Source organism: Sphaeramia orbicularis, chromosome 9 (assembly GCF_902148855.1).
Source record: "Sphaeramia orbicularis chromosome 9, fSphaOr1.1, whole genome shotgun sequence".
NCBI classification, from domain to species: Eukaryota; Metazoa; Chordata; class Actinopteri; order Kurtiformes; family Apogonidae; genus Sphaeramia; species Sphaeramia orbicularis.
In genome coordinates, this window is record NC_043965.1 from 41,205,716 (window position 1) to 41,222,394 (window position 16,679).

The following is a 16,679-nucleotide window of genomic DNA, read 5'->3' on the forward strand; positions in this document are numbered from 1 at the left end:
CATCATCTGCTGTCAGGGAAATCCTACAGCATAAATATTACAGTACGCACCTGTTGCAAGAGACTGTGGATTCAGGAGCTCTTAGATTACACTGTACAGCTTACTGGTGTTAAATTCTATGTCTGATAAAAGCCTCACTAGGTCTTATTCACAAAGCACTTAACTGTAAGGAGAAGTGTGCGGATCCATATATTGAGTCCATCTAAGATTTAAAAGACTCCCTCGCTGCAGCCAAAGCCAATCAGAGAACACAAAATAACTTTTTTTTTTTTTCTTCCCCTTAAACAAGTAGGCTCAAGTACAACCTGCAGGCTGTCCAATTAATTCTGTGTAGCATTATCTTAATGTGTGGAATCCTTACTTGACATGCATCGATTACTTTTACTGATAGCAGAAAAACTGAGACTGAGGCACTTTTGTCCACCGGTTTTCTATTAACCCTTAAAGACCTACTTCTGTGGTGACTTCTGGATGAATTTTCCACTACATTTACCTTTAACTAAGTGATTTATAACTATTTATCAACAGATTATCCTCCGCATTTGGCATTTTCTCAATGAAAATTAGGCGATTTCTTCATCAGAATCAGAATATTTTATTAATCCCAGGGGAAATTGTTGTGTGTTAATTGTTTCGTGCAAGTATAATAAAAGGTAATAGGAAAGAAACAAAAAAAATATTTAATATATACAGGGTGGGGAAGCAAAATTTACAATGAACATTTAGTTGTTTTTTCTCAGCAGGCACTACATCAATTGTTTTGAAACCAAACATATATTGATGTCATAATCATACCTAACACTATTATCCATACCTTTTCACAAACTTTTGCCCATATGAGTAATCAGGAAAGCAAACGTCAAAGAGTGTGTGATTTGCCGAATGCACTCGTCACACCAAAGGAGATTTCAAAAATAGTTGGAGTGTCCATAAAGACTGTTTATAATGGAAAGAAGAGAATGACTATGAGCAAAACTATTACGAGAAAGTCTGGAAGTGGAGGAAGCAACAAAAAAACGTACCAAAGCTTTTATTAAAGCTCTCAAATCCAAAATCCTAAAGGATCCAACCAAATCCATGAGAAAAATGGCAATTGAACTTGAGGTAGACAACAAGACCGTTAGAAATGCAGTAAAATATGATTTGAAGTTAAAATCTTATACAAGAACACCAAAACACTTGTTGACAACAGCAACAAATCCAACTTTAGCAATTTTTGGGAATGATGTTTATGGCCGCCTTCTGGCCCAGATCTAAACCCTCTGGATTCTGCTATTTGGGGCGTTTTAGAACATGCTACCAATAGAACATCACACAGCAATGTGGACTTTCTTAAAGATACTATTAAAGAAGAATGGGAGAAGTTGTCACCCGAATATTTGAGGAACACTTGCGCAAGTTTCAGGAAGCGTGTGAAGGCAGTTATTGAGAAAGAAGGAGGACACAGAATAAAAACATTTTCTATTATGTACATTTTCTTGTGGCGAATAAATTCTCATGACTTTCAATAAACTAATTGGTCATACACTGTCTTTCAATCCCTGCCTCAAAATATTGTAAATTTTGCTTCCCCACCCTGTATAGACACACACTCATATAAATCTACATGTTTAAACACTCTTTGTACAGTAATTTGTACAATATGTACTAGACAATGAATGATTCTCTGGAGGTCATTCTTATATTTAACCCTGTAAAGCCTGAACCGTTAAATCATTGACAGAAAATTCCAGTTCTTTGAAATTGGAGCCTTTATTGGTCCTTTTGAATAACCCCAATTTTTACCTCCACCAAGGAAGTTATGTTTTTGCCAGGGTTTGTTTGTTTGTCTGTTTGTTTGTTTGTTTGTTTGTCTGTCCGTTAGTGTGCAACATAACTCAAAAAGTTATGGACAGATTTGGATGAAATTTTCAGGGTTTGTTGGAAATGGGCTAAGGAAGAAATGATTAAATTTGGTGGTGATCGGGGGTGGGGGGGCCCACGGGGGGGGGGGGGGGGGGGGGGCACTGATCAGCCTTGGCGGAGGTCTGCGCTCTCCGAGTGCTTCTAGTTTTTTGGTTTTTTTTTTGTTTTTTTTTCAAATATCAATTTCCATGTATGAGTTTTAATTTTGTATTATATTTGATACATCAGGTCTCAGTGCTCAAATATTATTATTTTTGAGCTAAGAAAAACACAATATAACACAAACATGTCTAACAAATTGGTAATTCCTTTTCAAAATTGTCAAAGTTCTGCCTCCTTTTTCATTAATGACAGTCTTGTAGTGTCACTGGAAAGACCTCTGGTGAATGAATAGCTAGTGAATGGATTATCTGTGTATTGCATGTATCTAATTGTATACATCAGGTTTTTCCGAGAAAAAAATATCACACTGATCATGTAGAGCAGGGGTGTCAAACTCAGATCCTCGAGGGCTGGTATCCTACATGTTTTAGATGTTTCCCTCTTCCAGCACACCTGACGGTCATTATCAGGCTTCTGCAGAGCTGGATGAAAGGCTTATCATTTGAATCAGGTGTGTTGGAAGAGGGAAACATCTAAAACATGCAGGATACCAGCCCTCGAGGATCTGAGTTTGACACCCCTGATGTAGAGGACTTCAAAACTCATGTATCAAATATGATACGTTTGGCTCTAAAGGGCTAATTTAATGAACATGAAGGTGTTCATAAAAGCTAAAGAGTCAATTCAAAGGTTGTTATATCAAAACAGACAAAAATGAAGAAAAAATGACTTTTTCAACCAAAACACCATCAGCTGAACATAAAAATAAGCATCTGTGAGACAGACAGACAGACAGACAGACAGACAGACAATATTTCTCTCAAATTGTGAATTAAAATGTAGCATTTGTTTGCAAAAATTAACAGCTGGTTAAAAAAAAAAAAAAAGTCACTTTTTGTCTTTTATTTGTATTTATTTATTTTTTTTATTTTTTATTTTTTTTAACATAGTAGCCCTCAACTTTAGTCTGAGCTTTTATGAACATCTACATGAATAGTAAATTATAGTAAAATACCTGATTTTCTCTCAAAAAACGCCAAATACAGAGAATAAATCCAAATTAATGATGATAAATCATTTAAGAAAGATTAAATGTAGAGGAAAATTTACTGGGGAACTGCCATAAAGGTAGCACTGGGTCTTTATGGGTTCAAATAAAATCAAATAAAAATATCACACTGATTGACAAAGATTCTTCATGAAAATTGTGGTACCAGCTACTGAGGGTTGACATGCACATACATATTTTTATATAAATGGAATAAATATACTGTAAGTGTAAGATGTGGGAGGTGTTACTTGAGACAGGTTCATGAATTAATATTTGATGGAATAACTTTGATTTTCAGTTTCAGTTTTCATATATCTTGGTTGGTTGCTTTGGTTTTTTCAATGTGATTCAGATCTGGGAGGTTGAATTAGTCTGTACATTTTTTTTTCAGAGCCTTCATATAAATTTGTCTCTACAACAACATGGTAAAATACAATGACCCCAGGGTTTTAAAGTATAGATAGAGAGATAGAGAGATAGATAGAGATAGAGAGAGAGAGAGAGAGAGATAGAGAGAGAGAGAGATAGAGAGATAGAGATAGATAGATAGATAGAGATAGATAGATAGATAGAGATAGATAGATAGATAGAGATAGATAGATAGAGATAGATAGATAGAGATATAGATAGAGATAGAGAGATAGAGAGATAGAGAGATAGAGAGATAGATAGATAGAGAGATAGAGAGATAGATAGATAGATAGATAGATAGATAGATAGATAGATAGATAGATAGATAGATAGATAGATAGATAGATAGATAGATAGATAGATAGATAGATACTTTATTCATCCCATAGGGAAATACAGGTTCCAGCAGTATCCGCAAACTTAAACAGTCATAAAAACACAAACCGCTGCCACAATAATTCTAACAAATTAAGTTACTGGTATTATTAAATATTTTTGTATTATTACAACAATTATTATTTCCCCCTCACTCCCCCCTCTCTCTTTCTCACTTTCATTTACACCTCCCTCTTCTCCTTTTCCCTATCATCCTTTAACCAAGCTATATGGTTTAGTTGCTATTTACATTTATGATCTTTTTCATTGTAATATGACGTTGTTGTTGTTGTTGTTTGTCAATACTCTGTCATTGTTGTTGTTTTTGGTTTGTTTGTTTATTTGTTTGAGTTTCCCTTTGTTTATGTGCTGTTGTTGTTTTTCTGTCCACATTGTCTTGTTGACTATCACTAATAAAAAAAAAGCACAAAAGCTTTACATCTGCAAACTATCTTTTCAAAAGATGTGAATAACATGAACAAACTGAAAAAATAAGTGTAATTTTAACAATATTCTGCCTCAGTTTATCATTTACACATGTACATTAGAACTCACAGATCACAGTGGATCTACAAATACACAAAACATTTAGTAACAGGCAGAATATTGTTAAAATTGTATTTACTTCTCTTAAGACATTTCAGGTTGTTCATATTCAGGTTTTTTACATTTTTTTGTGAAATTATACTTTGTTTTAGTGTAAATACATGAAAATATTTATATTTACAATGGGAAAAGTTTAGAGTTGTCATTATTTCTATGTTATTATGATAGTATTTTACTGGTCTGACCCACTTGAGATTGAATTGGTCTAAATGTGGAACCTGAACTAAAAGGATTGTTAATATCTTAGTGTAATTTTTACATTTCACAAATTCATCCCCAGGGCCGGACTGGACCCTCTGGTGGGCCGGATTTGGCCCCCGGGCCACATGTTTGACACCTGTGTTGTAGAACATGACAGTGTTTCCATGTTCACTACGGAGCCTCTGAACATCCAAATGACTCATATCTGATGCTGCTAAAAAAGCTCAGAAACTGTATTTTACCTGAATTATTTCAATGTGTTGATTGGATCCGTGGTTTAAAAGTAATTAAATATTTCAGATCAGTAGATGCTTTTGGTCACTGGTGGCTGTTTAGGTCTTTTGGGTTAAACTACATGAAGAACTGATCCGTCAAAGGGTCATAGTCTATTTTCTTAAATTTAGTCCAGGGGTGTCAAACATGTGGTCCGGGGGCCAAATGTGGCCCGCCAAAGGGTCCAGTTCGGCCCCTGGGATGTTTTTGCCAAGTGCAAAAGTTCCACAGTCTTGAATTGAATTAAGCCAAAAAAAAAAAATATTTAATTAAGTAAAAAAAAATAAATAAATCTTGAATTAAGCAACAAAAAAAAAAAAATCTTCAATTAAGTTAAAAAAAAACCCTCAAATTTAGCAAAAAATCTTGAATTAAGCCAAAAAACCTTCAATTAAGTAAAAAAAAATCTTGAATTACGCCAAAAAAAAATCTTTAATTAAGAAAAAAAAAAACAAATAAATCTTGAATTAAGCAAAAAAAAAAAAAAAAAATCTTCAATTAAGTTAAAAAAAAAAAAAATCTCAAATTTAGCAAAAAATCTTGAATTAAGCCAAAAAAATCTTCAATTAAGCCTAGAAAAATCTTGAATTAAGCCAGAAAGAATCTTCAATTAAGCCTTAAAAAATCTTCAATTAAGCAAAAAAAAAAAAAAAAATCTAGAATTAACAACTTTTTTTTCTGTTTTAGTGCAACAATAACATTAAATTATGAAAATATTTACATTTACAAACTACCCTGTAACAATAAAATGTGAACAACCTGAACAAATATGAACGACCTGAAATGTCTAAATAAAATTAAGCACAATTTTAACAATTTTTCTGCCTGTTCCTCAGTGTTTAATGTCTTTGTAGATCTGATCCATAATGCACATGGACAAATGATAAGCTGAGGAATAATATTGTTAAAATTGCACTAAATTTTCTTACGTTTTTTAATTTAAATTTCAGGGGGTTTTTTTTGTTTGTTTTTTTTTGGATGGTTTATAAAAGTAAGTATTTTCATAATTTAATGGGGTTTTTTTTACACTAAAACAAAGACAAAAATTTGGAGTTGTCATTATTTATAGGTTATTATATTATTATTTTTCTGGTCCGACCTGCTGCAGATCAAATTTAGCTGAATATGACCCCTGAACTAAAATGAGTTTGACACCCCTGATCTAGTCTTTAATAATTAGCAGTACTAAGCTGGTAAAAACATGTCATAATGTCTGCTCGTCTACTGTTTTCTTCTTTGTACTTGAGGCCTGTAAGTTTGTCAGACAGAAGCTGGGTGTTGACCTGACAGAGAACGCAAATGGAACGTTTTAATGTGTTACATTATAGTCCAGGATCAAGTGTTTTTGGCTCTCACTGCAGTCTAAGGCCCTTGTCTTCATCTGGTAGTAAGATTTGATGGAAAAACACGTTAGCGCAGTTCTAAACGCACGCTAGACTGAAATGAAATCTTGAAAGGTCGTAGGTTTGTGATCGAAAAAGAAACTTAGCTGCACTCCACTGGGGAGCAGCTCCTTCATCATCCTCTGCTCCACATCCTTTGTACTAAATTAATCATACCCTCCTCCTAACCTCATAATCTGCATTTTATTAGTAACAAATCCAGCAGTGAATCTGCTATTGCATCTGAATCCATTACTAATTAGGTTTATTAGATTATAGAGGTGCAGTGTGTAGCTCTAATTTAAGGATTCATTTACTTTTTGGCAGCGAATGCAAATGAATTTGTACAACACGCAGTGGCGGATCCAGAAAAAAATGGAACGGAGGGTGTGGGGTGTTGGGGTCCATTGTCAGAGCGCTGGTGGGGGGTTCAAGGAGGCGAAGCAAAATGAACATTATTATTGTGTATGCTATATTTTGTTTTTACATCGTGTGCTTTTATATTTATTGTTTTTATATTTATTGCTGCACTTTGGTAAGGGCATCCTGAACCCATTTCGTTGTATCACGGAGTACAATGACAATAAAGCCTATTCTATTCTATTCTATATTTACGTTTTTTTTCCTTCTTTTTTTTACTTTATATTCTATTCTATTCGGTTCTATTCTATTCCTTTTTTTTTTCTTCTTTTTTTATTTATTTCCATCTATTCTATTCTGAATGCTTTAAACCACATAAAACTGCATATTTAACCCTCCGGTATCCCGTCCACCAAGGCCCTTACCAGCACTAAGTGTGTCTTTTTGGCACGCTTGTGGAATAATGTCAAAATTTTTTTTCATACAGTTTGTTTTTAATTCTTTTACACTTTTTTCTATTTCATCAACTTGAGCTGTGAATAAAAATACCAAATATTCAATAACTGTCACACTTCTTAACCTTTAAAATGCCGTGTTTGTATTGTATACAAACCATTTCTTTTTTTTAAGCAAAAAACAAAAAAATATATATATTTGTTTGGATAATCCCTTATGATCCAACTAAAGCAAAAAAGAATTTAAAAGTAAAAATGTGAGTCATTTAGTAACACTAATCTGTCAAATTGTCTCGAAAATGTCCCGTCAGAGAGATTTCAAATGCTATGTTTTGATCCTGTATTTAAAACGTAATATCAGAAAGTGAAATACTCTTTAAAAACTATGAAATATTTTTTGTTTAAATGAAGCTAATCTGTTTTCTCACATTTTAGCATACTTTAATACTAGTTATTATTCACTTCATGTGAGATAATATTACATAAAAAAAAATAAAAAAAATTGTGTTTAACCCTCCGGTATCCCCTCCAGCAAGGCCCTTACTAGCACTAAATGTGCCTTTTTGGTACGCTTGTGAAATGTCAAAAAATTTTTCATGCAGTTTGTTTTTAATTCTTTTACACTTTTTTCTGTTTCATCAACTTGAGCCGTAAATAAAAATACCAAATACTCAATAACTGTCACATTTTTTAACCCTTTAAATGCCGTGTTTGTATTGTAAACAAACCAGTTTTTTGAATGCATAAAACACAAAAAATTATTTTTTTTTTCAATATACTACATAAAAAGTGGATGACATTAATTTATTTTTTCATCCTGGCATATGTCAATGATTAACAGCAACATTGGTTAATTTGCATTATTATTTTTGGCGCTAGGTCAAATGTTCAAAAATACTAGCATCTGTCACCAAGTGTGCGTAAAATGGCACAAATCAAACTATCAAATATTATATATTGATTTATTTTTCTGCTCTAATTTGATTTTTTTTTTTAAATCAAGCTCAGCTCTAATCATACATATCAAATGGAAGAAATAGTGCGTTTTAGGCACACTCGGGAGACAGATGCTAGTCTGTAATTTTCTTTTGTTTACAATGTGCAAATTTTAGTTGGTGGCCAGAATTTTAAAGCTCATGCAAAAATGAACAACTTTTGAATTCTAACCTTATTTAAATTGTGAAAAATAATATGAAGTTTTTTAAAACGAAGTGCAAAGTGTGCCTAAAAGGTGCACCCAGATACCGGAGGGTTAATTTATGTATTAATTTTTAGCATCATATACTAATAAATTAAAAACATTTTAACCAAAGGAAAGAATTGGCTTTAATAAAGTTGTCCTCAGTTATTGTACTGAATTCCAAATTATTTAAATTAGAAACAGCAGGACACAGTAGAGGTATAGGCCTACGTTTGAGGACTTTGTGTGGTTCACTCAATCACTGGCTATTTTCTGCAGCAAGACAAAGATATTTAATATTCAGTCCATGCAGTTCTATAGTTCCCCCTGTATAATAATACATTCCATACCTTCTCTGGCTTCCCGTTTGTTTTTCATGCAGACCCAAACATTGTTGAATAGACAGTTGTCTCTTGACGATTGGAATTTAGTCTAGTTTAGATTCAAGTCCCTTTACCATATAGACCACAGGTGTCAAACATGCGGCCCGGGGGCCAAATCCAGCCCGCAAAAGGTCCTGTCTTTGGATGTTTGGATGAATGTGTCAAATGTAAAAATAACTATTAAGAAATTAACAATTCTTTTAGTTCAGGTTCCACAGTCAGACCAATTCAATCTCCAGTGAGTCAGACCAGTAAAATACTATCATAATAACCTATAACTTACTCCCAACTCCACTCTTTTCTCTTTGTAAATGTAAATATTTTCATGTATTTACACTAAAACAAAGTATAATTCCACAAAAAAATGTGAATAATCTGAATAAATGTGAACAACCTGAAATGTCTTAAGAAAAATAAGTGCAATTTTAATAATATTCTGCCTGTTACTAAATGTTTTGTGTATTTGTAGATCCACTGTCATCTGTAAGTTATAATGTACATGTGTTAATGATAAACTGAGGCAGAATATTGTTAAAATTACACTTATTCTTTCAGTTTGTTCAAGTTATTCACATTGTTTGAAAGGACAGGTTGTAGATGTAAACATTTTCATTGTTTAATTTGACTTTTTTCACTGTAAAATATAGAGAAAAGTTGGGAGTTGACATTATTTATATATTATTATGTTATTATTTTACTGGTTCGGCCCACTGCAGATCAAATTTAGCTGAATGTGGAACTTAACTAAAATGAGTTTGACACCCCTGCTATAGACTCTTGCCATAAATGGTGTGTGTGCAGTAGAACCCCCCCCCAATACAAGAGATAGGAGAGTCTTGGGATGCATAAATTTGTTAAAAAAAAAAAAAGAATTAATAATAATGATAATAATAATAATAATAATAATAATAATAATAATAATAATAAGGTACATGTGGACAGATAGGTTAGTATGTTTGTTTTTTTTTCCCCAACATTTTACATGTTCAAACGGGGGGGTAATGAGGGCACTGGTAGGTAAATCCACCACTGAACATGTAAATACAATGTTAAACTGAGTGGAGGATGTGAAATAATTATTAAATCTACCTGACATGTTCAAAAAAAACAAAAAAAAAAAAACAGCTGAGGTCTGCTTGCTCTTACAGTTTAAGATCTGGTTATATTTCAAACATAAACTGGGAGACGTGTTCATAAAACTGACACTTCAATCACATAGATCCTCTCTAGGGAAGAGGCATCACTTCAGAGACCTTGGCTGAACGCCTACAACACACACAGTACACAACGCCACACGGCAGTCAATGATGTTCAGACAGTTTGCACAGAGCACATTAGTGGAGAAAGTTTGTTAATTAGAAACGTTAATGTGCTGTAGGTGCTGTTTGTCAGTGTAAATGTTTAAAGTGAAGGTCATAGACGGTGCCTGGAGCTTTTAGAACGCACTAATTGTCATTTCTTACTACATCGAGACTCTCTGGAGGTCACCTGTTGGTCATACTTCATCAAAGTTAACCCATAAAGACCCAGAGCTACTTTTGTTTCAGCTTCCAAATGATTTTTTCTCTCTATTTAACCTTTCTTAAGGGATTTATCATCATTTATTATAACTAGCGGCATTGTACCCATGGCGCCATTGCACGATAGCATGATAAGTAGAAGTTGTCTGCCACCACTATCCATTTGTGAACTACCATTGTCCACTATCCATTGTCCTGATCTATTATATTTTTATAGTAGATGAATATTAATATAATTTTGTCAGCCCGCGGATGGGCCGATAGGGCTAAAGGGGTTAAAATGTGGGAAATTATGTGATTAGCAGCATAAAAATGTTTTTATTGCATAGTTTTCCATATCACTTTCTGATATTAAGTTTTAAATACGTTTTGTTGCTTAAAAAATTTAAAGCACGTTGTCCGGCTGAGTGGACATTTTTGTAACTCCTTAAAAAAAAAAAAATACTGGATCGTATTGGTTTTTTCATGCCTAAAGAGGAATAAAAACATTCAGGAAAAATATCTTGATTAAGGTTCTCATAACTCATCCTTGAAAGGGTTAATGACACAATACTAATAGCACTTACAATAACAGCCGAGCCAAAAAATCTGCAGGTTCTAGTTTGTATTGGTTGTATTTTTAAGTTTATAATCCAGAAAGACAGTTTGATTTCATCCAACTTGTATAAAAAAAAAAAAAAAAAAAAAAAAAAAAAACAGACATCATATCCATGGAAACGAGTTCTACAGAGGTAAAATGTCAGGTTTGTTCTACAAGTTCAATAATCATTAGACAGAGATAATGTAGATCGCTGTTGCCAACGTACATTTGCACATCTGAAACGGTGCTGTTTGCTTTTGGTGCTGTCAGTCTTTAAAATGGGCTGTCGAAGGTTTCATTTAGACACTGAAGGCAGCTTTTACTTGACTGTTATAAATAAGACACAAGCTACACTGCAGATTTGAACTCCTCTTTTTATTAGGAATGTTTTTTTTTTTTTTTTTTTTTGCGTTAACACAGCCTTTACTTTTGCTTAAATCACACATTCCCTCTTGCGCTGTAATAGAAGTGACTTTATTCAAACAGTCGTTTTTCCTCAAAATAGCTCCTACACTATCGTCGAGTGACAAAATAAGCGTGTGCGGCTCAGATTATTGTAAGTCTTTGTTATTTGTGCTATTTATACAATCTGGGGAAATGTTTCAGTTGACCCTCTATGAAGGAAATAACAGAGATGGAGCTGAAAACAACTGCAGCGAAAAAAAAGAAGAAGAAGAAAAGGAAAACAACAAAGATATGAGGCAATTTTAGCTTTACAAAAGCAAATAATTATTGATGGCATCGAAGCACTGAGCTTCAAAGTCTTTTATTTATAGGCTGCACAAATTAAAGACAATACAGCAGAAGGGAGTGTGGAGTTGTTTGTGTATTTTTTTTTTCTTTTTTCATATTTGAAGTTTTTGGAAAATATAAAGGATGACTGGGGTGGGGTGGGGGGGGGGGGGGGGGGCAGAAAATCACTGGAATATTAACCCTAAAATACATGAATTATGAGAACCGTAGTCAAGATTTTTTTCCTGAGTGTGTTTATTCCTCTTTAGGCATGAAAAAAATAATGTGATTGAAATTTTTTATGAACCTGTTTTTTATGGAGCTACAAAAATGTCCCCTCAGCTGGACACCATGCCTTTAATTTTTGAAGAAAAACATCATGTAGAGTTAGGGGAGGGGATTTTATGAAAATATGGTCACCTTTAACAGAGTTTCTCAGATGTTATGAGACCAATTAATGTTGACAATGGTGCTGATTTATGGAGCTGCATGCTGTTTGTTTATTTATTTATTTATTTTATTTTATTTTATTTCTTTGGGGGGAATATGTTGCTTATTGTTTGCTTTATGTTGAGAATATTGTTAATTGTGTAATATAAAGTTCAATAAAGATATTGTTTAAAAAAAACCAAACAAATCATGTAGGGTCCAAACACCGTAATGTCCCGTCAGAGAGCGAACTTTAATTGAATGCCATTCTAACATTTATTTCAATATTAAAGTAGCTCATTGTTTCAGATAATCCCTTATGATCCAACTAAAGCAAAAATGAATTTAAAAGTAAAAATGTGGGTCATTTAGCAACACTAATCTGTCAGATTGTCTCGAAAATGTCCCGTCAGACAGATTTCAAATACCATGTTTTGATCCTGTATTTAAAACGCAATATCAGAAAGTGAAAAATATGAAATAATTTATTTTTAACATGCAACTAATCTGATGTTTTGTCACATTTTAGCATACTCTAATACTAGTTATTATTCACTTCATGGAGATAATATTACATTTAAAAAAAACTTTTTGTTTAACCCTCCGGTATCCCCTCCAGCAAGGCCCTTACTAGCACCAAGTGTGCCTTTTTGGCACACTTGTGGAATAATGTCAAAAAAATTTTCATACAGGTTGTTTTTAACTCTTTTACACTTTTTTCTATTTCATCAACTTGAGCTGTAAATAAAAATACCAAATACTCAATAATTGTCACATTTTTTAACCCTTTAAATGCTGTTTGTAATGTAAACAAACCATTTTTTTGGATGCAAAAACCAAAAAATATTTTTTTTTCAATATACTACATAAAAAGTGGATCACATATTATTTGATTTTTTCATCCTGGCATATGTCAATGATTAACTCCATTAACTGGTTAATTTGCATTATTATTTTTGGCGCTAGGTCAAATGTTCAAAAATACTAGCATCTGTCACCAAGTGTGCGTAAAATGCACACCTATAAATCAAACTATTAAATATTATATATTGATTTATATTTCTGCTCTAATTTGATTTTATTTTTTGTAAATCAAGGTCAGCCCTAATATACATATCAAATAATCATTCATTTTAGATTTTTTTTAACCCTTTAAACGATCTCTTTTCATCATGATGTCACTACATTTTTTGATGCAAAAAACACAAAAAATGATTTTTTTTCAAAATACTACATAAAAATTGGATTACATAGTATTTCATTTTTGCAGCCTGGCGTATGTCAATGATTAACAGCAACATTAACAACGTTAATAAATTAATTTAGACCCTCACCTCTCAAATGAAGCCCAGATATCAGTAAAAGTATGATTTATGCCTTAATGGCTTTTGGATCAAAAACAGTGGTTATAATGGAAGAAATAGTGCGTTTTAGGCACACTTGGGAGACAGATGCTAGTCTTGTAATTTTCTTTTGTTTACAATGTGCAAATTTTAGTTGGTGGCCAGAATTTTAAAGATCATGCAAAAATGAACAACTTTTGAATTCTAACCTTATTTAAATTGTGAAAAACAACAAGAAGTTTTTTAAAACAAAGTGCAAAGTGTGCCTAAAAGGTGCACCCGAACACCAGAGGGTTAAGAAAACTGTTAATTACAGTCTAATAACAAATAGCAAATGATTTACTTTCCAACATGTTACTGCAGATCAGGTTTATCAAGAACAGCAAAGTTAAAGTAATTGTATGAATGACTGTATGAGACGATGCAGACATCCACTGTGTTGGCTGATATGGAACTAAAACAACCAAACCCATGAATATAGAAGAGAACAGCTGGAGAAGAACTGTCGTGACCACTGTGCATGAAAGGGTTAAAGCCAGGGTCGATGAAGGAGTTTTATTTTCTGAGGCTGTTTGTAATTTCTTTCCAGTAACACATCTCGGCGCAACTTTCATGTGGCGTCTTAGAGGAATGTGGTGGAGACAGGTTAGTGTCTGAGCAAGTTGCTAAGATGGAGCCATCTTGTGGTGTCTGAAGGGAGAGGGCGGTGATATCATATAGCTCCTCTAGAGTCTAGTTTAAATGAGGCAGATGGAGATGGAGCTGGAAGCGCCCGGTTGGTGAAATGCTGCCTTATTCCTTTTTCTTTTTTTTTTTTTTTTTCCCCTCTCATCATGCTAGAGGCTGCAGATTAAAACAGATCATCCATATCTGGATCTGGAATGTCTGTTAAAGAGGTGCTGCAGGGGGGGAAAAAAAATCAAATAAAATGAAGGGTCCTTTTTTGGAACAAAGTAACACTTATAAAACTCTCAAGTAGTGATAAGTAATGGCACTATTGGAAGGGAATGCAGCAAACAAATTGAATGTGCATATATGGAAGAAGATTTCAAAGATGCATATTAACCCTTTCATGCATAGTGGTCACTACAGCTGACAGTTCTTCTACAGTTGTTCTCTTATATATTCATGGTTTTGTTGTTTTAGTTCCATATCAGCCGACACAGTGAACGCTTATGCATCACTTCATACACTGCAATTCATACAATTACTGTAACTTTGCTGTTCTTGATAAACCTGATCTGCAGTGACAGTGACATGTTTGAGTGTAAATCAATTGCTAGTTGTTATTAGACAGTTTTCTTAAGCAACATTTTTTTTTTTTTTTTTGCATATTATCTCCATGAAATTACTAATAACGATGGTCAGAGTACGCTAAAATGTGAAAAAACATCAAATTAGCTGCATTAAAAATGCTTTTATTTCATAGTTTTCACACAGTATACTGTACTTTCTGATATTGCATTTTAAATATATGTTTCTTTGCTTCAAAAATTAAATGCATGATGTCCAGCTGAGTGGACATTTTTGAAACTCCATGAAAAAAAAAAAAAAAAAAAAAATCATTAAAAAAATTTCAATGGCATTGTTTTTTCATGTCTAATAAAAACATTCAGGAAAAAAAAAAAATCTTGACTATGGTTCTCATAATTCATGCATCAAAGGGTTAAAAATAAATTATATCAAAACAAAACTTTTTTTTTTTTTCCTGGTCTTATTAAACTACTGAGAAGGTAAAATAAACCAGTTATTTCAATATGTGATCCATCATTTCAGTTATTTTTAAGTAAAAATCCCAAAACAATTATCCCATAACACTAAAAACATTACTCTAGACTTCAAGGAACTGTGAAATACATCAATATTCCCTACTTTTTTTTTTTTTTTTTTTTTTATATTTTGGATAAAAAGATGAATCACAGAAGAAAACAACAAATATTACTTTTGCACACATACAAAAAAAATGATGGAGACTATAAAATCTAGAGAGAAAAAAATGATGATAAAGTTTCAGATATGCCCTCACTTCATCTGTGAGGATGCTTTTTTTTTTTTTTTTTTTTTCTTCAGCTCATCTGTAAACTCTCTCTCTCTCTCTGGAAGGTGAGGAAGGTGCAGCTACCTCTCTGATTCTAATCCACCTTAAATGTCACCTTCAGAGAATCGACGTGCGTTGCCCTGCATGCAGAGTGGGTGCTGATGCTGACATGCTTTCGTTCCTTTACTATTCACGTTTTTTTTTTTTTTTTTTTTTTTTTTTCCACATTGCAGAATTAAGCAACTGCCTCCTCACAATGACTTTTAACAGCCGCGGTCATTTCACTTTAACTTCAATTGTCAGTAAAATCATTCGCTTTTTAATAGAGGGAACCCCCCTTATATAGACTCCCATGGGTGTCCCCGGACCCATATACACCCCCCCCCCCCCCGTCCCTCCTCCGTTTACTTTCTAACCTCCATGTGCGCCGCAGCGCGCATTCTGCAGCCGCCGCTCCATCTCCCACGACACGCAACAAGAATCTCAGCGAGGGGGGGTAAAAAAAAAAAAAAATCAGCATGCACCACCATGCCCCCCCACACCACCCCCACTCTCTCTTTCTCTTTTCCTCGCAGTAAAGCATCTCCATAAAGTCATACTCACTGCATTTTATCATGGACAGAACAGAAGAAGCAGAAGAGGCGCACAAACACAGACAGGCGGACCTGGCAGACGGGAATAAAAGCCGTACCTGTAACTCCACGCTGTAGCCCTGATAGTAGTGTGTGGGGAAGATGGCCAGTTGATGTTGCACTTGGAGGGAAACTGTATAATCCATTAACCAGAAGATGCTGAATAGCGTCAGACAGGGCAGGAGACGCGTCTAGTGTTGGCCGCGGTACTCCACTGTAGTACAATCTGCCGCTGCTCTCCGCCCCGCTGCGCTCCCATTGGCCGCGCCGCGCTAATCAGCAGCGTCAATTCAATGGAGGCAGGGATGGAAAAGTGGCATCTGGGATCAGGAAATACCACCATCTGACACACCACCAACGCCATTCACAGGGACGGATGGACGGACAGTAAAGGGACGGATCATGAAGTACACCAATGTAAATATAAAAAAATAGATAGATAGATAGATAGATAGATAGATAGATAGATAGATAGATAGATAGATAGATAGATAGATAGATAGATAGATAGATAGATAGATAGATATCCTTACTAATATATGTAAATAAACACTACAAACAAAAAAGTTAAGAATATTTCAATTTTTTTTTTTTTTTTTAATTTTCTTCAATTCCTCCACTGCTGTCTGCCCAGAACTGGTCTGAACAAAGTCATGTGGCATCAAATCCCACCAGTTCATTTACAAAAGATTCAATCCAACGAATGTTAACTATAGACTTG

General features: G+C 33.9%; 1 protein-coding gene across 1 annotated transcript in view; it reads right to left on the minus strand.

The window, feature by feature from the left end:
- The window catches only part of zmat4a (zinc finger, matrin-type 4a), a 434,438-nt gene extending 418,272 nt beyond the window's left edge, over window positions 1–16,166 (minus strand). The window contains exon 1 of the mRNA XM_030144264.1: window positions 16,018–16,166. Within this exon, the coding sequence (XP_030000124.1) occupies window positions 16,018–16,104 (87 nt within the window). The 5' untranslated portion in view covers window positions 16,105–16,166. The remainder of the gene's footprint in view (window positions 1–16,017) is intronic.
- Window positions 16,167–16,679: the final 513 nt, after the last annotated feature.